The sequence below is a fragment of the Spermophilus citellus genome (assembly GCF_964194105.1).
Source record: "Spermophilus citellus genome assembly, chromosome: 8".
In the NCBI taxonomy this organism is placed as follows: domain Eukaryota; kingdom Metazoa; phylum Chordata; class Mammalia; order Rodentia; family Sciuridae; genus Spermophilus; species Spermophilus citellus.
Window position 1 is genome coordinate 148,008,191 of NC_138189.1, and position 16,401 is coordinate 148,024,591.

The 16,401-nt window shown below is 50.7% G+C and overlaps 1 protein-coding gene across 8 annotated transcripts in view; it reads right to left on the reverse strand.

Annotated features, from left to right (window-relative positions):
- JADE1 (jade family PHD finger 1) overlaps positions 1 to 16,401 on the reverse strand; it is a 53,131-nt gene that overhangs the window by 18,934 nt on the left and 17,796 nt on the right. For 4 of the 8 annotated variants that reach the window (XM_081303097.1, XM_081303091.1, XM_081303092.1 and 1 more), the window contains exons 2-5: positions 15,559 to 15,635; positions 5,793 to 5,878; positions 2,703 to 2,860; positions 234 to 421 (exon numbers count right to left, since the gene is read on the reverse strand). In XM_081303097.1, coding sequence (XP_081159223.1) covers positions 234 to 421; positions 2,703 to 2,860; positions 5,793 to 5,878; positions 15,559 to 15,610 — 484 coding nt within the window. In that variant the 5' untranslated portion in view covers positions 15,611 to 15,635. Of the gene's footprint in view, positions 1 to 233; positions 422 to 2,702; positions 2,861 to 5,357; positions 5,463 to 5,792; positions 5,879 to 15,558; positions 15,636 to 16,401 lie in introns of those variants that run through there. The other 4 variants (XM_081303095.1, XM_081303096.1, XM_081303098.1 and 1 more) reach the window with 3 other exon arrangements.

Here is a 16,401-nt window from a genome sequence, read left to right on the forward strand (position 1 = left end):
GAAAGACACCCCACTTCAGGGAAGTCAGGGACGGGTGGGACACAGCATGGATGGGAAGTCATGCCACCTGCAGCCTCCGGAGCCCACCTCCACTCCCAGGGGACCACCCCGTGCCACTCTGAGGGACATGCAGCCTCCCAATCCCCTGATCACCTCCGCTGCAGTCAGACAAGCCCTGGAAGCCCAGGGGGAGGGCTGACAGTGGGCCCCTGCCCTGTGCCATGCTCTCTCACCCATCTCCTTGAACTCCTCGTTGGTCAGCTCCAGCCACGCGGCATCCATGTCGTTCAGGTCGTAGCGACACACGCTGTCGGCCAGCGTCCGGATGTCCACGTAGCCCAAGTCAGGAGGCTCAGAGCCCGAGGACACTATGTACTTCTTGGGCCTGATGAACATGAGGGATTTCTCTTCGGACACAACCCTGGTGGACAGGAAGAGAAGGCGGCCACATTACCCGTTCTCCACCTACAAGCAGGTTTATCAGAAGGCCCCAGGTGGAGCCTGCTCCTCTGACGCCCAGATGCCCGGGTTGTCCCCAGTTCACAGAGAACACAGGCCTACAACCCAAACACCACAAGAGCCCAACTAGAAAACACTGCAGAAGTCTTCAAAACCACTTCACAGGACACCAGCACGCCTGCACCAACTACAACTCCAGTGGCTCAGGCCTGCTGCCAGGGTCAGTCATCACATCACCTCCACAACCAGGCCTGCCCAGCCCTGCTGGAGGTCACCTGCCAGCACTGGTTTCTCAAGAACATCTGCAGGAGCAAAAATGGCCCCTCAAGCTGGACACACAGCACATACTGGAAAACGGGCGGGGGAGGAGGGCCTGGTCTCATCTTACTAAGGGGACTGGAAGAGAAAGAATTAGGCCTTAGCCATCCATTAAAGAAATCTAAGGCACACAACGTTCCAGCCAAGCAGGGGACTCTCCCAATGTGAGCCTATGGCCCCAGAACAGGAGCCCAGGTGTCTTCTTCGCCCACTCTCTCCCCCAACCTGTCAGCACCTGGAGACCAACTGCCCACCTCAACCTACGCACGTAAGGGCAAGCCCGCTCCAGCCAGGAGCCACGGGCCCCAGCGTCCTCCACAACTGTGCTTCCACAGTCTGCAGCAGTGTCAACAGGTGCCCAACAAGTTACAGAAGCATTTTCATCCTCCTTAAATTAACATGATGCTTCTTTCTACAGGGCACTGAAATGAGCATAGAGAAGGGACTTCTCCCTCCTACTCAAGAGACAGCAGGTCCCGAACAAAAGCCCCACGAGGGCGCGCGCTCTCTGCTTCTGTCCTGAGCAATTCCACAAGTGCGCCTGGGCTGGGCCGCATCCCGGGGAAGGAGGCAGTGTCTACTGCCTGTGCCCTGCAGGGCCCAGCGGGCACTGCTCCACAGACTGAACTCAGCCTACAAGCTCTGGTGGCTCCTGGAGGCGACCCAAGCCTGCCCATCCACGATGGACTGCAACATAATATGGACACCTGTCTGAGATCCCTAATGGCAACAACCATACCCAATCACACGCCTAAAGAAACACAACGAGGAGGGCCAAGAGGTGAGGACAGGCCATGCTCAGCAACAGAGAAGGCGGCCTCCAGGCGGCCTCGGGGCACCTCCATGCAGTGCCTGCAGCTGAGCAGGTACTCAGTCTCTCCAGGTCACGAGGGGGAAACAAGCAACCAGGAGGCAGCCTGACCCTGGAGTCAGCAAGGACTCACCCTATGAGAGGTGGGGATTTGTCAGTGGATACAGAGATCAGACTCAAAAACCTTCTTCCTCTAAAACCCTGCTCTGCGGGGTGCAGTGGCCCGCCCCTGCAATCCCAGCAACTCAGGAGGATGAGGCAGGAGGATGGCAAGTTCAAAGCCAGCCTCAACAACTTAGTGAGGCTCTAAGGAACTCAATGAGATGAAAGACCCTGTCTCAAAATAAAAAATAAAAACTGCTGGGGATGTGGCTCAGTGGTTAAGTGCCCTGGGTTCAATCCACAGTATTAAAAAATAAGGGCTGGGGCTGTAGCTCAGCAGCAGACCGCCTGCCTAGCATGCATGAGGCACTGGGTTCAATCCTCGGCACGACATAAAAAAATAAATAAAATAAAGGCATTCTGTCCATCTACAACTACAGAACAAAATATTTTTTAATAAAATAAACCCTGCATGGCAGGTCTCCTCGCCTGTTCTCCAGGGGAATGACCAACCACTGCAGGCTACGGCCCTTACTGGTTCCTCCCCTAGAGAGCCATCCCCAGAGCCCATGCAGAGCACGGCAGAGAGCAGCAGGGAGGCACCAGTCACTTCCCAGAGTGCCCTGGGCACCTCCCCCTGGTGGCTGATCCCGACTCTCTGTGCCTGAACTGTCTGTCATCCTCGCTCACCCACTCATCTGCAGTCCTGGCTCAAGCATGCTAGGTGGGTACGCACCACAGAAATACATCCCAGCCCTTCTTATTGTGACTCAGAGACAAACAAGGCCCTTTGAGGCCCAGGCTGGCCTCAAACTGCTCTTCCTGCCTCAGCCTCCTGAGTGTCTGGACTCTGGTGTGCGCCGCCTGCTGGGCTCTGCTACACTTCCACTTTCACTGAGACTTCACATTATCTGGATGCTAATTTAGAACCCTCTCCTCTCGGGCTCCCGGCTGGAAAGGAGGAGACGCAAGGGTGGGCAGAGGCACAGTCCTGTCCTCGGGGCACCTCTACCTGGCCACAGGCTGCGGGATGGTCCCCGGGCTCACAGGCACCTGGACCCCTTTCTCCCATTCCTGTCTCCAGGGATCTGCCAACACATAGTACTCGTCCGGGTTCAGCTGGTAGGAGTCATGCAACTTCATGGCGGTGATCAGGTCTGTCCTAAACACCTGCAAGGGACAGAAAGGGACACTGACATTTGATATTTGCATTCTTTCCCAAAGCGATGGCAGCTGCAGGGTAACCATGGAGCTGCAGGGTAACAAGGTCGCTGTATCAACACAAAACAAGGCTGACATCCTGCAGAAACCCTGCACCTGACACGCCCTTTGCCTCACAGGCCTGGAGTGGCAGCAGCTGGCAGGACTGCCCTCTTGCCCCTTCTGTCAACACAGGCAGATGCAGCAGTGACTACACCAACATCAACAAAGAAACCTTGCTGTCCTCTGGAAAACTTCTAAGAACTCTCTGTTCACCAAGGAAGCCAATGACACCCGCTACTCAGGATGCTCTCTGGGTACATGTTTAAAAATAAAACTCATTAACCATAACAACCTCGAGTCAAAACCTTCTAGAACTGCCAAGGCCGCTTCCTCCGCACTCGCCACCCCCACCAGCCCCTACCTCCTGGACACCAGGCTCTGGGCCGGAGTCTGAGGAGGGCAAGGTCCAGGTTGACTAGGACCAGGCAGAAACACATGCCTGGAAAAACACTGGAAGAAAAACAGCAGCAGGCCTCTGGGGTGCAAGACAGGACAGGCGTGGAGTAACAGCATGTGTTTCCCACACCGCCATTTCACCTGGCGTGACTTCTGCCCAGGAAGCACCATTTGCGAGGGGAGAAAGGGGAAGAGAGCCCTCTCCCTACCCTGCAAAAAAGAAAAAAAGAACGACAAGACTCCAAATTACCCTCTTCTAAGACAGTACCCCAATTCCTCATCACAGACCAAAAGGAGGGACCTGCAAAGGGCCCCCCAGCACCTGCCCCTGCGCTCACGGGCCTGCAGTGTCAAGCAAGCCTGACCATGTGAGGGCAGAGCGCACCTCCCAGCCGAGGGTGTACACTGACTCCTTCTCAGGCCTCGGCTCACTGCAGACTACAAGCTGCATAAGGAAGCCCAACCCTGGCGTCCACATGGCTCTAAAGTTGGGTTTGGCAGAGATGGGGCATGCATCTGTGAGCTGCCCTCTGTTTACACAAGTCACAGTGCCGAGCTCTCCTCTCAGGACAAGAAGTTCTTTCTTATGCTGCTAAGCACAATTCACATCACATGCCTGCTAATAGGTCCATATTTGTTTCTCCTGGTAGCTTTTCAGGCTGGTGATCACTTTAATAAACTTCACCACAATAAGGCAATGACACAATGAGGCAGTGTCTCAACTAAAAGGCCACTTCTCCACACTGCCATCTTTATGCTTATTTTCCCTGGACTACTCCTCATCTCTATGGTCCCATCAGTAAGCAAGAAACCTAGTCACACGCCTTCCACGAAGACCTACATGCATCCTGGGTTCCTGTCAAGCCCAGAGTCCTGAACCAGATGCCCAGCGCATTGTCTTGTCCTCCCTCAAAGCAGTCCCTTACAAAGCAAGGAAGTCTGCCAAAGAAGGGGAACCCAGCGGCAGCAACAAGATGAGAAACGGCAGCCACCATCCTCTACTGAGAGCCGGGGAGGCTCTGATCAAGAGCTGAAAGACACCCTCAAATGATCTAAGCTTCCAAAGTCCCTGACAGTTCAACGTGACTGCTTTACTTAAAATGTGGTCTGCGGCTGGAGATATAGCTCAGTTAGTAGAGTGCTTGCCTCTCGTGCACAAGACCCTGGGTTCAATCCTCAGCACCACAAAAAAAAAAAAAAAAAAAGTGGTCTGAACTCAGAGAAAGTTACACAGGTCAGGGAGAAGACCGGCACGAGGTCCCTGCTGCTCAGAGTCTCCCCCTCACTACCTGGTGCAGGCACCGCAGGGGTGTGGAAGGGAACCAACCAGCTTCTGTGGGGCTCTTGCACACCTGCACTGAAACAGCAGCACGGTGTAAACATCAGAAAGGTACTTCTTGAGGTCATCAGAAACATCAGAGGCAGCACGAGGGATCAAAAAGAAGAAATAAAAACAACCAAAGACACCAGTACCCTAGAAGGAAGTGAAAGCAAAAGGCCTGGAACGACCCAAGGGATGGAACGGCCACCTCCTCAGCAGCATCTGGCCTAATGCAGAGGCCCCTCCTGGGCAGCTCTCTGCAATCCTACAGGACATGCGCGATTTCCTGGAGGGTGTCCCTGCACACCAGCCGACTCCTCCACTGCACACAGCACCTCTGGGAGCTCCCACAGACCCTCTGAGGACACCTCTCCACGGGGCCACTACAGAATGGGGCCTACTTTGAAGTCCTCCATCAAGAGGCGGCACAAAACCAGAGTCCAACCACAAGCTCTTTCCATAACCTGCTCACTCGGAATCCTCCGAGCCCAGTCGAGGTAGTCACAGAGAACAGCCCAGGACAGGTAGGATCTCTAACAAAGCAGAGGAAGATGCACCTAAAAACAAGTGCAGGTAGAAAGACACACAACAAGATGTGGAGCAGCGGGGGAAACAGAAGAAGAGGAGAAACAAATTAGGAATGAGGGGAAGCCTTAGCATAATCCCCAAGCAAAACTCCCAGATTACGTTGGATTGTTGCCAAATAAGCCACAAATTCATGGCTAAAACTAACTTGAGGCTGGCAGTGACTTGGCAGCAGCTGAACCGCTCCTCTCCTGGCCAGAGGGAGAGCTGTTGGGAGCCAGCGAAGATGGAACAGGAAAGGAAAGAAAGAAAACAATTAATCATAACAACTAACCGTTATTGGCACTCTGTGTGCCGGGGACAGTGCACGTGCTCGGCATGTAGGCACCTCTGCGTATTAACCCAGTCATCACTCACAAGAACCCTACGAAGCACAGACCTGAGTAACCCCTCCTACAGCTCTGTACACAGAGGCACAGAGAGGTTAACGTGCCCAGGACTGCACACAGACATCGGCCAAACAGGTGTCTGGGGGCAGCATGTCCTCATGCACACGCGTGGATGGCATGCAGAGCCAGGCAGGCGTGCAGGAAGTACCTCTGAAGGCTTCCGGTCTTCATGTCTGGAGCAGGAACTTCTCCTGTGCTGGGAACGAGAGTTCTGGGACCATGTAGTTGACAGGCCTGGAAAAAAGCAAATATCCCAACAGGGGTCACTGGGTTCTCGGGAGCTTCCTGACCCAAGCTCATCGAAGTTCACCTAGGGGACAGCGCCCAATGCCCTCCCCTGGACCTCAGCCAGAGCTCCTCTATCCCGGCCAGTCGTTTCCAAGCACGCCGAAGGCCAACCCTAGCCTAGAGAGTGCATGGGTGCTGTGTGGGGACAGCACATACAAGGACAGAGCACTTCAGAACACAATGCTGATGGTGCCTGTGCTTCCTAAGAGGCTCTAAGTCTCACATTCTTACATACAAACTGAAAAATGTCTTCATGAAGCTTTCTAAATGCAAAGATCAGTTCGCTGAACCCTAAGACAATGCTCTAAACATTGAAAAAGGAAAGTCAGGGGGAGACAGCGCCACAGAGCCTAAAAGTTCAGTATTCCCAGAACAGAAAGCCTGCAAGGAACCCCAGCATTGCCCACTCTGCTTTTCCATGAAGACACCACGGGCTCTCTCCCTCCCTTACTTCCATCCTAGCAAACGGCCTCTCCCCCTCATGGCACCCGGGTCTCCTAACTGCCAAAGCTGGGCGCTGCTCTGACCTGAGACCTCTCTGCAGCACCAACAATTCCATCCTGCTGTCACACCCCCTCTGCCTCAGAGGCTGTCCTCCTCAGCGGGGACCCACTGTGGATTCTGCTTCTGTGCACCCGTGAACACTGGTCTTCCCACCCTGGCACACCCAGAGGACCCAGCAGACCTTTAAGCTCCAGACCCAGACCCAGCCTCCCCTCCATGTCAGACACCAACCCTTGGGTGCTGAGTCTGTTGACTCAGCATTACAAAAACTGAGTTCCAGTTCGCCCAAACCTGCTCTGCCTCTCCACTCATGCCTACTGTGATGAACACCGTCACCATTTCTACTTGAGGTCAGAAACCTTCAAGTCACCCTAGAACCTCCTGCTCAGAACACCTCCAGTCCTGTGAGTGGCCCAGTCATCCACCCAACTTTCCCACACCTCCACCCCTGCCACTGCCTCCTGTTAATGCCTTACATGGACAACTGATGCCAGACTGTTGCCAGAGATCCAAAACAGCACTCACAGCCACCTGCAGGTTTTGTTCAACTTCCTAAGAACTCACCTCCAATGTCTATCTTCAGCAGCACCTGATTTGATAAACAGGTGGCACCACTTCCCAGAAATGAACAAAATCCAAAAAAAATTAAAAGCCAGGTGTCTGAAGGAACTGCCATTCTACCAGTTAAGCCACCTGTCACTCAAACAGACGCCCTCATCTCTACAGAATCCAAATAGGGGAACATGGAATCAAAGCACTGGTAAGACCTTGGGGACATTAAGAAGTAGATCCTGCACCTAAGCCTGTCATCAGGTTTGCTATGACCAAGGGATTTCCAGCTTCACTCTGACAGGGAAGGCATCAGTGCCACCTTTGAGCCTCAGTCCTGAGCTGTTCTTAGGTCAACTGAGTAGTTACATTGGCAGAATGAGATTTCCTTCAAGCAACCCCTTGGCATTTTGGTAAATGTTGTAGAACATCCTTTCTAGCTGGGCATGGTAGCACACGCCATCATCTAGTGACCCAGGAAGGCAAAGAAAAGAGAAGCATAAGTTCAAGGCCAGCCTCAGCAACTTAGTGTGTCCCTTGACAACTTAGACCTCCTTTCAAAATAAAAAATAAAAAGGGCTGGGGATGTGACTCAGTGGGTTCAATCGCCAGCACAAAAACCACCAAGAAAATTCTTCCTTAAAAGTAGTAAGTGGAACTGGGGTAGCACATTTCCCTAGCATGCACAGGCCTGAATTCCATCCCCAGGACCCAAAATAATAAAAATAATAATTATAATTTTAGACCCTGAACAAGAATGCTTCGTTCTCACATTGAAAAGAAACATTCTGGGCGCACTAAGGTGAGCTCAGCTGGCTCTAAATTGGTCACTCCTGGAAGAAGGAAAGGCAGAAGCCACGTTAGAAGCCTAGAGAGAGAATAGCTGGGCTGCTCGACTCTTCAGAGAGGCCCTTTCTCCACCCGCTGGTCCTACAGGACATCCTCCAGCAGTCTGCAGGCTCAAGAGAGAGAACAACACTAACTGCATGGAGAAGAGTCCCAGGAGGTCCAGGGTGGGAAAGAGAAGACCGAGGCAGGAAGGGAGGCCTCCTTCACCGTCTATTACCATGGGAAGGATTATAAATGAAACAAAGCTAAAATCTTAAGAATCACCCCTCTCAGGGGCTGGGGATGTGGCTCAAGTGGTAGCGTGCTCGCCTGGCATGCGTGCGGCCCGGGTTCGATCCTCAGCACCACATACAAACAAAGATGTTGTGTCCGCCGAGAACTAAAATAAATAAATAAATAAATTCTCTCTCTCTCTCTCTCTCCCCCTTTCAAAAAAAAAAAAAGAATCACCCCTCTGCTGTAGTTTAAAATCAACATGAAGTAGAACGTGGAGGGTCCTTAGAGAAAAATACCTTCAGGGTTAAAACAAATAAATTTGCTAATCTTTTGGGTCCATGATCCTCTTGCCTCTTCTGGGATCTGTAGTTTCCAGGGTTCACAGGAAGCCTATAGCTTTGAGGACACAGAATGCACCCCAGTGACAAACCCTCACTTGGAAGCTTTTCCCAGGACTGCTTTTATAAGTCTTGAAAACCAGTGTCTGCACCACATTTGCTTTCAAAAAACATATCTTTAAAGATGCTACAAATCTGATATCCAACAGTATTAACCAAGGCAACTCTAGTCCATCCGAAAACAATCTGTTCCTTTTCATTTACCTAGTGCTAATATAATGCAGAGGAGAAAAAGAAATTAAAACTAATTCTATTAGACCACTTTATGGGCTAGGATGTGGCTCAGTGGTAGAGCATATGCACAGCATGTATGTGCAAGGTCCTGGGTTCCATGCCCAGCACTACAAAAAAAAAAAAAAATTATTTGATTTATAAGAAAACTCACTTTAAAGCAAGGGAAACACCAGAAAAGCTAAATTTAATTTATCATTGACATAAGGAATGTTCTCAGCAGCTCATTTATGAAAGCTAAAAGCTGGATGGAAACAACCTAAAAAAATCCACTACCAGACTACAAATGAATAAACAAACTGTGGTACATCCATACACTGGAACACCAGCCAGCCATCAAATGAGCTATTAATACCTACAACATGGATGAATAATGAAATAATTATGCTGAGGAAAAGAAGCCAGACCAAAAAAAGGATCATACTGTATTATTCCATTTATATAAAGCTCTGGAAAATGCAAACTAATCTATAGTGACAGAAAGCAGATCGGTAGTTGAAAAGTGGGGAAAGTGGGAAGGATTACTTTGATTTTGATGGTATCATGGGTGTAAACATGTTCAAGTTTATCAATGTGTACACTTTAAATATGTGCAGTTGCTATGTCAATTATCCCTCAATAAAGCTATTTAAAAGCTACTGTCAGCCCGGGGCTGTGGCACATGCCTATCTATAATCCCAGCAGCTTAGGAGATTGAGACAAGAGAACCACAAGGTCAAGACCAGCCTCAGCAACCTAAGCAACTTAGCAAGATCCTGTCTCTAATTAAAATGTTTTTTAAAAGGGAAGGGGGGCTGGGGTGTGGCTCAGTGGTTGAAGGCCCCTGGGTTCAATCCCTGGTACCAAACTAAATAAATATATGCTATTGTCACTGAGATATTATTCAGTGGAAAAGGAAAAGGAACTTTTCTATCTTATCTTGCATGGGTGGTTTGTATAAAGCTGAGACTTCACTGATGAACCAGGTGAGAACCTGGTCAAAGGGACTCAGGGAGCTACTCAGCCTGTGTCCGGTGGCAGGGCACAACTGCTGGAGATCTCTCTTTCTCTTGGTTTTTGTGCTCATATCAAAAGCAGTTATTCTATCAAGAGCCCCCAGTATAAGGCACAGAATTTATAGCTGAGTCACTGCTGAACACACAGCAAATTCTCAATTAATACTTCAAATCTTTCAAAAAAAGTAGACCAAAAAAATTGAGTGGCTGGAACTAAAGGTGGCAGCCAGGACTACACTCCTATTTTACCTAGCAGAAGAAAACCAGGTCAAGGAAGAGAGCGACATTCAAAGATCCATTGGGGGGCCACTGCCTCCTGCCTAGGAAGCACCTCCATCCAGGGACACATTCATGGCAGTGACAGGCATGGTGTTCATCCACCAGCATCCCTTCCTACAGCCACACTCTTTCCATACCAAGCCAGGAAGCTCCCAGAATATTATCAAAGCAAAAATAATCTGCATTCCTTTTCAATTAAAAAAAAAAGTTGGGTTTGGGGGTGTTGCTCACAGCCCATCCAACCTCAGCATCGCCAAACAAAAGCCATGCTACAAAACACTTTCTGATGACAAGCCCAGGGGTGCAAGTTCAAACCTGAAATGATGCTATTTAAAACAGTAGCAGGACAGGGGACGGCCATCCATACTCTGTTAAATCGCAGGCCCTGGCTGAAAACCGTCATCCGAGAGCACACGGGGCTGGGCTGCACTTTCTGTTTCCAGATGCTGGTATTTAATGATGCACTAGATGAGGAATATGACTAGCAAAATGCTTCATTTTGGGCTCTTAGGAGAGAATCCAGGAACCCTAAAAATGTAGTAATGACTAACCTTATTTTATTACCACACACAAGGTAAGATTATCACCCGAGGTCAAGTCCACTCCAGTGACAAATTTAAGAGACATAAAATTCTTGACATGTACACTGATCAAAGAACAAGTCTATACTAAACTGTCTCACATTAAACACGGGAAAAAATGAGTGTGGGGGAAGGTTTTGTCTTGTTTCAACATCCCCAGCCTCCATCGAGGCAGAACCTCCGGGGATAATACAAGTTCTAGAGATCACAGCCAGTGTGGACCCTGCCACGCACAACAGTCTTGGCCCTTCTTTCTGGTCCTACTGCAGAGGCATCTAACACTCCCCTCTGAAATATTAAAAACAGCCTTCTATCTTGCCCTAGATCTAAATAAGGAGTGGCTCTAAACACAGCTCAAGCACCTTCCAAGCACACCAGCTCGCGTGTTGCACCCGCAGCAAGAGTTATGAAGCTGGAATAATGGAGGGTCCATGCACACACCAGGAAACTCAGCCTGTGAAACCATCTGTCACTGGCTGCACACAATCCTCCCACATTGGAGATGCAGCTTCTGGACATGACACGCTGACACGCTGCTGCATCCTGCTGTGTTAAACCCGCTGAGCCCTAACCAGTAGGCACAGCAAAACTCTGGTCCAACAGTCTGGCGTCTCAGCCCCTGTGCGCCACCAGAGGGCTGGCTACCCCTAGGCAAGTGAAGCTGCCACTCCTGCCTCGACAGAGCATACCTAAAGCTCTGCTGGTCATCAACCTTAACCGCAGGACTGAAAACAAGGCCTGCCTCAACTGCCGCTGCTATCTCAAGCTGACCCTACACCTGCTGGGCTCTTCCACCCCAGCTCAGCTGACCCCTGTGGTCCCTACTCACTTCCACCTTCTGAAAAACAAGACATCTCACACACTCAGAGCTGGCCTGCACCAGCGGACTGAAATGCACACACATGGGTCTTCAGCCAGCTGACACACAGGCATGTTCATAGTCACCCAGCACTCCTGCCCAAGGCCAAGTCCCAGGACCCAGAAGGTTCATCTCTGGATGAGTCGCAACAGGAGAAGAACTGGAGGGGGAGGTGCCCTTTAGAGGAGACCATCACAGAGGCACGTGAGTGACCAAGCACAGCCAGTCAGATATAAGAAAGTGAGGCTCACTGAATGAGCGCCCAAAGCAGAAAGTACAGCCAGAGAGTCCAGAATGACGAGTGCGAAAGTTCATGCTCGTATCGCAGCCTGCACTGCTAACAGGAAATCAGGGAGTTGGGATTTCAGCTCACTCCCCTCTCCGCCCATTCGCTGTCAGAGATGATGGAGCAGAGCCCAGGTGTTAACTGAGGCACGAGTTTCACATGGAAGTTGGGAGGCCCTGGAGGGCCTCACCACACCTGCGATAAGCCTGCCTTCCACAAGGAGGTCAACAAAACCCTGAAATTTAGCAAGTTATCCGGGAAGCCATGCTTCACAACTTTAGGAACAACCACACATGATCAGAGCCCTTCCACCAGCCTTTGCAAAAGGGAACCAATTTCCCTCTTTCTGAGGCACCAAACAAAACCACCAGAACCAATGAAAACCCCATTTGTATCTGGCTACCTCACCCAACCAAAAACCTCCTGACCTGGATGGGGTGGGGGTTTGCCAGATAACACTAATCTTCATTTTAATAGGAAAAATACCGAAGGATACAGATCAGAGCTATGAACTGGCCAGACAACCAGTAACATATAATTCCTGCCAAAAGAAGGGACACTTGATGTTTGAATTATCCTCTGTAGATAAAATGAAATCTTTTAAGTTTTGGAAATAATGAACATACTGGTGGAACCAATTCCCACATTTGCCAAACCCCTAAGGTCAAAGGCTCCTGGATGGGAAGCAGGAAATTAAAAGGCCTGTTTCCCTGAGCCACACCCTGGCATGATGCATAACCTCAGAGTTCGGCTGAGCCACCCGGTCTCAGGAGCCCAGCAATTACAGAGCTGCCTCAAACCCAACACTATTCCATCCCACTGCAGAGCTAGGCCTCCAGGGCGCCTGGAGAAAGACTGCAAGGACCACGCCTGCAGCTGGACGAGGGCTTGTGCCTGGCACAGAAAGCGCCATCTATCCCCAACTGTAAATACCACACTGGTACTCCTCTGGGCCAAGCCAGAAAACAAAGCCATGGGCTCCAGGCTAAAAGAAGGCAGGGCCCAGCATGGCTGTGGCAATGCTGTGGCCCCATGCTGACGTCAGCCACTGCCTCTCCTGTACTTGGACACATGCTCTGCACTGAGCTGGGAACTACAGCCAAATGTTGTCAGGCCTGCAGGCTGGAGCAGCCAGGAGTGCCCAGTGCACAGGCCAAGCCCAGCTGAGCAGCAATGGAAGCAAACACTGTATCCGGTGGCGTTCCCCCTATAAGACCCTACACCAGGGGCAGTGGGCATGCCCATCCAGTCCCCAGTACATACAAGAAAGAAGGCACTCCAGTGCAACTGAGTGGGCTGGTGTACCATGAACCAGCTGCCCCAGGAGAATGAAAGGCGGGCTCCTGGTCTGAATATGCAAATGTTTTTATGAGGCCTGGCACTCAACCAGAGCTGCTTGTTCACCACTACCATCATACCTCCATGATTACAGGCAGCCACAAAGCATCAGCACCCCTCTCACGATGAGCCACCCTATGACCAAAGCACGGCCTACCTTCTGCCAGCAACCAGCATTCCTCTCCCATGCCCAGGCCAGGGATAGGAGAGAACTGGGCTTCGGCACCTATGCAGCGAACCCAACTCCAGCATCCTAGACGTATTTCCCTTAATCCCAGGCCCACAGGAAAGGCCACCTCGGAGGTGCCCTTCTGGTGGACCCCTCCTCTTCCATCTCGAACTGGTTGATGCACTTTCAGATCTTTCAGATGAGGCATCTTCCCTTCGGGGCTGCTATGGACTGCACTATGCCCATTACTGTGAAGCCCTGACCCCTCATACCTCAGACTATGGACATCTGGGAAGAACAGGCTTAAATGGACCTTAGTCCAATCTGACCACTGTCGTTAGAGGAAAGACCATGTGCGGTCACAGCAAGGAAAAAGCCAGTGGGCAAGGCCTCAGAAGAAACCAAGCCTGCCAACACTTTGATCTTAAGATTTCCAACTCTAGGACTATGAAAAAGAAAATCCATTTCTGTTTGTTAATTCACCAGGCCTATGGTGCTTTGTCATGGCAGCCTGAGCTAACTAATACTAGGGGTTTTGAAGCTAGCAAGAGCCTCTAGACAGGAGTCTAAGTGTGTCCAGAGCTGCACTACACAGAGTGGCGGCCACAAGTGGAAATCACTAGCTGCACAGGGATTTATAAATCTGTGCTTATTAAAATGGAGAAGTTTAACTTCAGTTCAGTTTCCCTAGACTACACGTTTCCACGCCACTAGACAATGCTGGTCTAGAAAGGGACAGGTTCTAAGCGAGCGCACACGCACACAGAACTTCAGCCTTTTATTGGGCACTATTAGTATGTGGAGATGATTCATAAGACCTTCTTCTGATAAATTCTGAACCTATAAAGCAAGGCTTCTTTTTTAATTGCTTTAGGACAAAACTGCAAACCCAAGCAAGCAGCAAGGTTTACTGAGTACTTAATAACTCAGGAGGGCACTGACAGGTCCCGTGGGGGACTGGAAAGAAACACCGAAGCCTGCTTTCTCCTGAGCAGTAGTAAACACTGGAGAAAACAAGGAGTAAAAGCTGTGAAACTCTAAGTGGCTCAAGTTCAGAAGGCAGCACCCCAGAACACTTAGACAGGTGGCTTCACCTGCCTGCGGGTGAGTCAGCCCTCAGTACCTGTCCCTCAAATACCAGAAAAAGCCCTCTCTTCAGAGCTGCACTAGTAGGCTCCCTACTTCTCCCCTCCCTGCTCCCAATGCCAACTCAGCGGCTCCTGCTGCCTTCCCAAAGGCCCCATTCCCTTAGCGCCTTACCCCAGCCCTTCAGGCATGGTCAGTCTACCTGGGTTCATATCCCCAAACAACTGACCGCCCCTCCCAGGGCCAGCAGTTCCAGGTGCAGCACTCCATGCCTGCACCCAGGCCCTTCCGCAGCTTTCCATGGCTTCAGTGCAGCCCACTATGGCAGCAAAGCCTTGCATCCTCATTTGCAGCTTTTAATTTGCTGACATTAAGAGACCAAGAAACTAATGACAGCGTGTTGGCCAAAAACCTGTTTCATCCTTCAGGAACAGCACAAGTTCCATGTCCTCTAGCAGCATCCGGGGTCCCCACCCCACCCCACCCCCATATTTGTGCATATCTGTTTCCAGAGCACATCACACAGACAGCTCTGGAACTGACTTCCTTCAGAGCAGATTTTACCCTGAAAGCAGGCCCATTCCTTCCCATCCCACAGCACAGCATCCTCCCCTTCAGGTGGCCCCCAGTTTAATCTGTACAACAAACAGAAGCTAGAGGGCAAGAGCTCAGGCACTTTGCTGCATGAGGGGAGCTCTTCCCTAAGGAGCCTGTTGGCGTCTCCATGCAGACACTGTGACATTTATTTTGACTGTCTGGAAGCCAACTCACTTCTGGTGGAAATGTGAGGGTGCCAGGCGCAGAGTAGCAGAGTTAAGCAGCAAGCACCTTCAGAGAAAGCCCAGGGAGAGCGGGCCCGCAGCCTCAGCCTACGGGAAACTGGGCTGCCTGCGTGCTCCAGTCACACCAGGTGGCCCTCAACCTCCAGCGAAGGAATGGAACTGGTTAATAATCACCTGGCTTGGATGAAGTTCCCTTTTCATAAAGAGCAACTGCAAAGTACCTTAAATGATGTTTAAGAAAAACAGCCACACCAGTGAGTCCTGGAACCAGATTACTCATCCCTGGATAACAAACAGGAAGCCTCAGGTATGCAATCGACCTCACAGGGAAAAAAGATCTGGTTCCAGACCTACAGTATCACACTCCAGTGTGCTCAGCCTGGGGCTGCCCCTGACCTGCTGATATGCAAAGGAACTCAGCTATTTAAAGCATTACATTAAAAATCATGTTTTAACACTGCCCCAAACCCTGGAAGGCTCCAGGGACAACAAAGCAGGACTTACTGCCATTGTCGTCAGAATCCTCACTGCTGCTGGGAAGGCGACCTCGTTTCATGATCTCCCCGGAAGCAGCAGGCAGCCTGCAAGGCAATGAGACAGCACTTAGCCCAAGATGATAACACACAATCATCAAGTTGTGCTCAGATGGTGGCCCAGGATCAGCAGCAAACAAAAGCAAACAAATGCTTAAGTAGCATTTTGAATTGCAAACGGTGAAAAGACCAAAGATGCATAATTAGTTGCAATAATTAACAGAACAGGTTAAGGGGGGGGGGGGGGCGCTCTTGTCAGCAGGTCTCCTGAAGGTGCCAGGTTTCTCTCTATAGTCCCTTGAGAGACCACTGCTACAAGCACCCCAGGAGTCTCTAGCTGACAAGCAGCAAGCACTGCAGGAGCAGACCCAGGGCAACCAACTCCCTCCTTGCTATGGACTTCCCCTTTGTATGTGTCCCTGGGGGGCAGGGGACAGGGTGGTGCCTGCATGTTTGAATTTTTACACTGCACTGGGCATGACTGCACTTCTCTGGCAAATTTCTGCTAAAATAATCCTAAAAGCCAAGTCGACTTAGAGTTCCAGAAACAAACCAGGAGGGTTCACGGGAAGACAAATGTCCCCCCATCCCTCTCTACTCACGGCAACTCGCTGCAGGACGCCGTACCCTCAGTGCAGACCCCTCTCTTCTACCCATTAGGAAATGAAAGCCAAAAGGAGCAACTTCTCCAAGGTCTCTCCAAGGTCACACCATGGCACAGAGCTCAGGACCCTCAGTCCAGTGTCTTCCCTTGACCAACTCCTTTCAGGCCCAGTACAAGCAAATCCACTAAACTAAAATATGGGTTTGTACA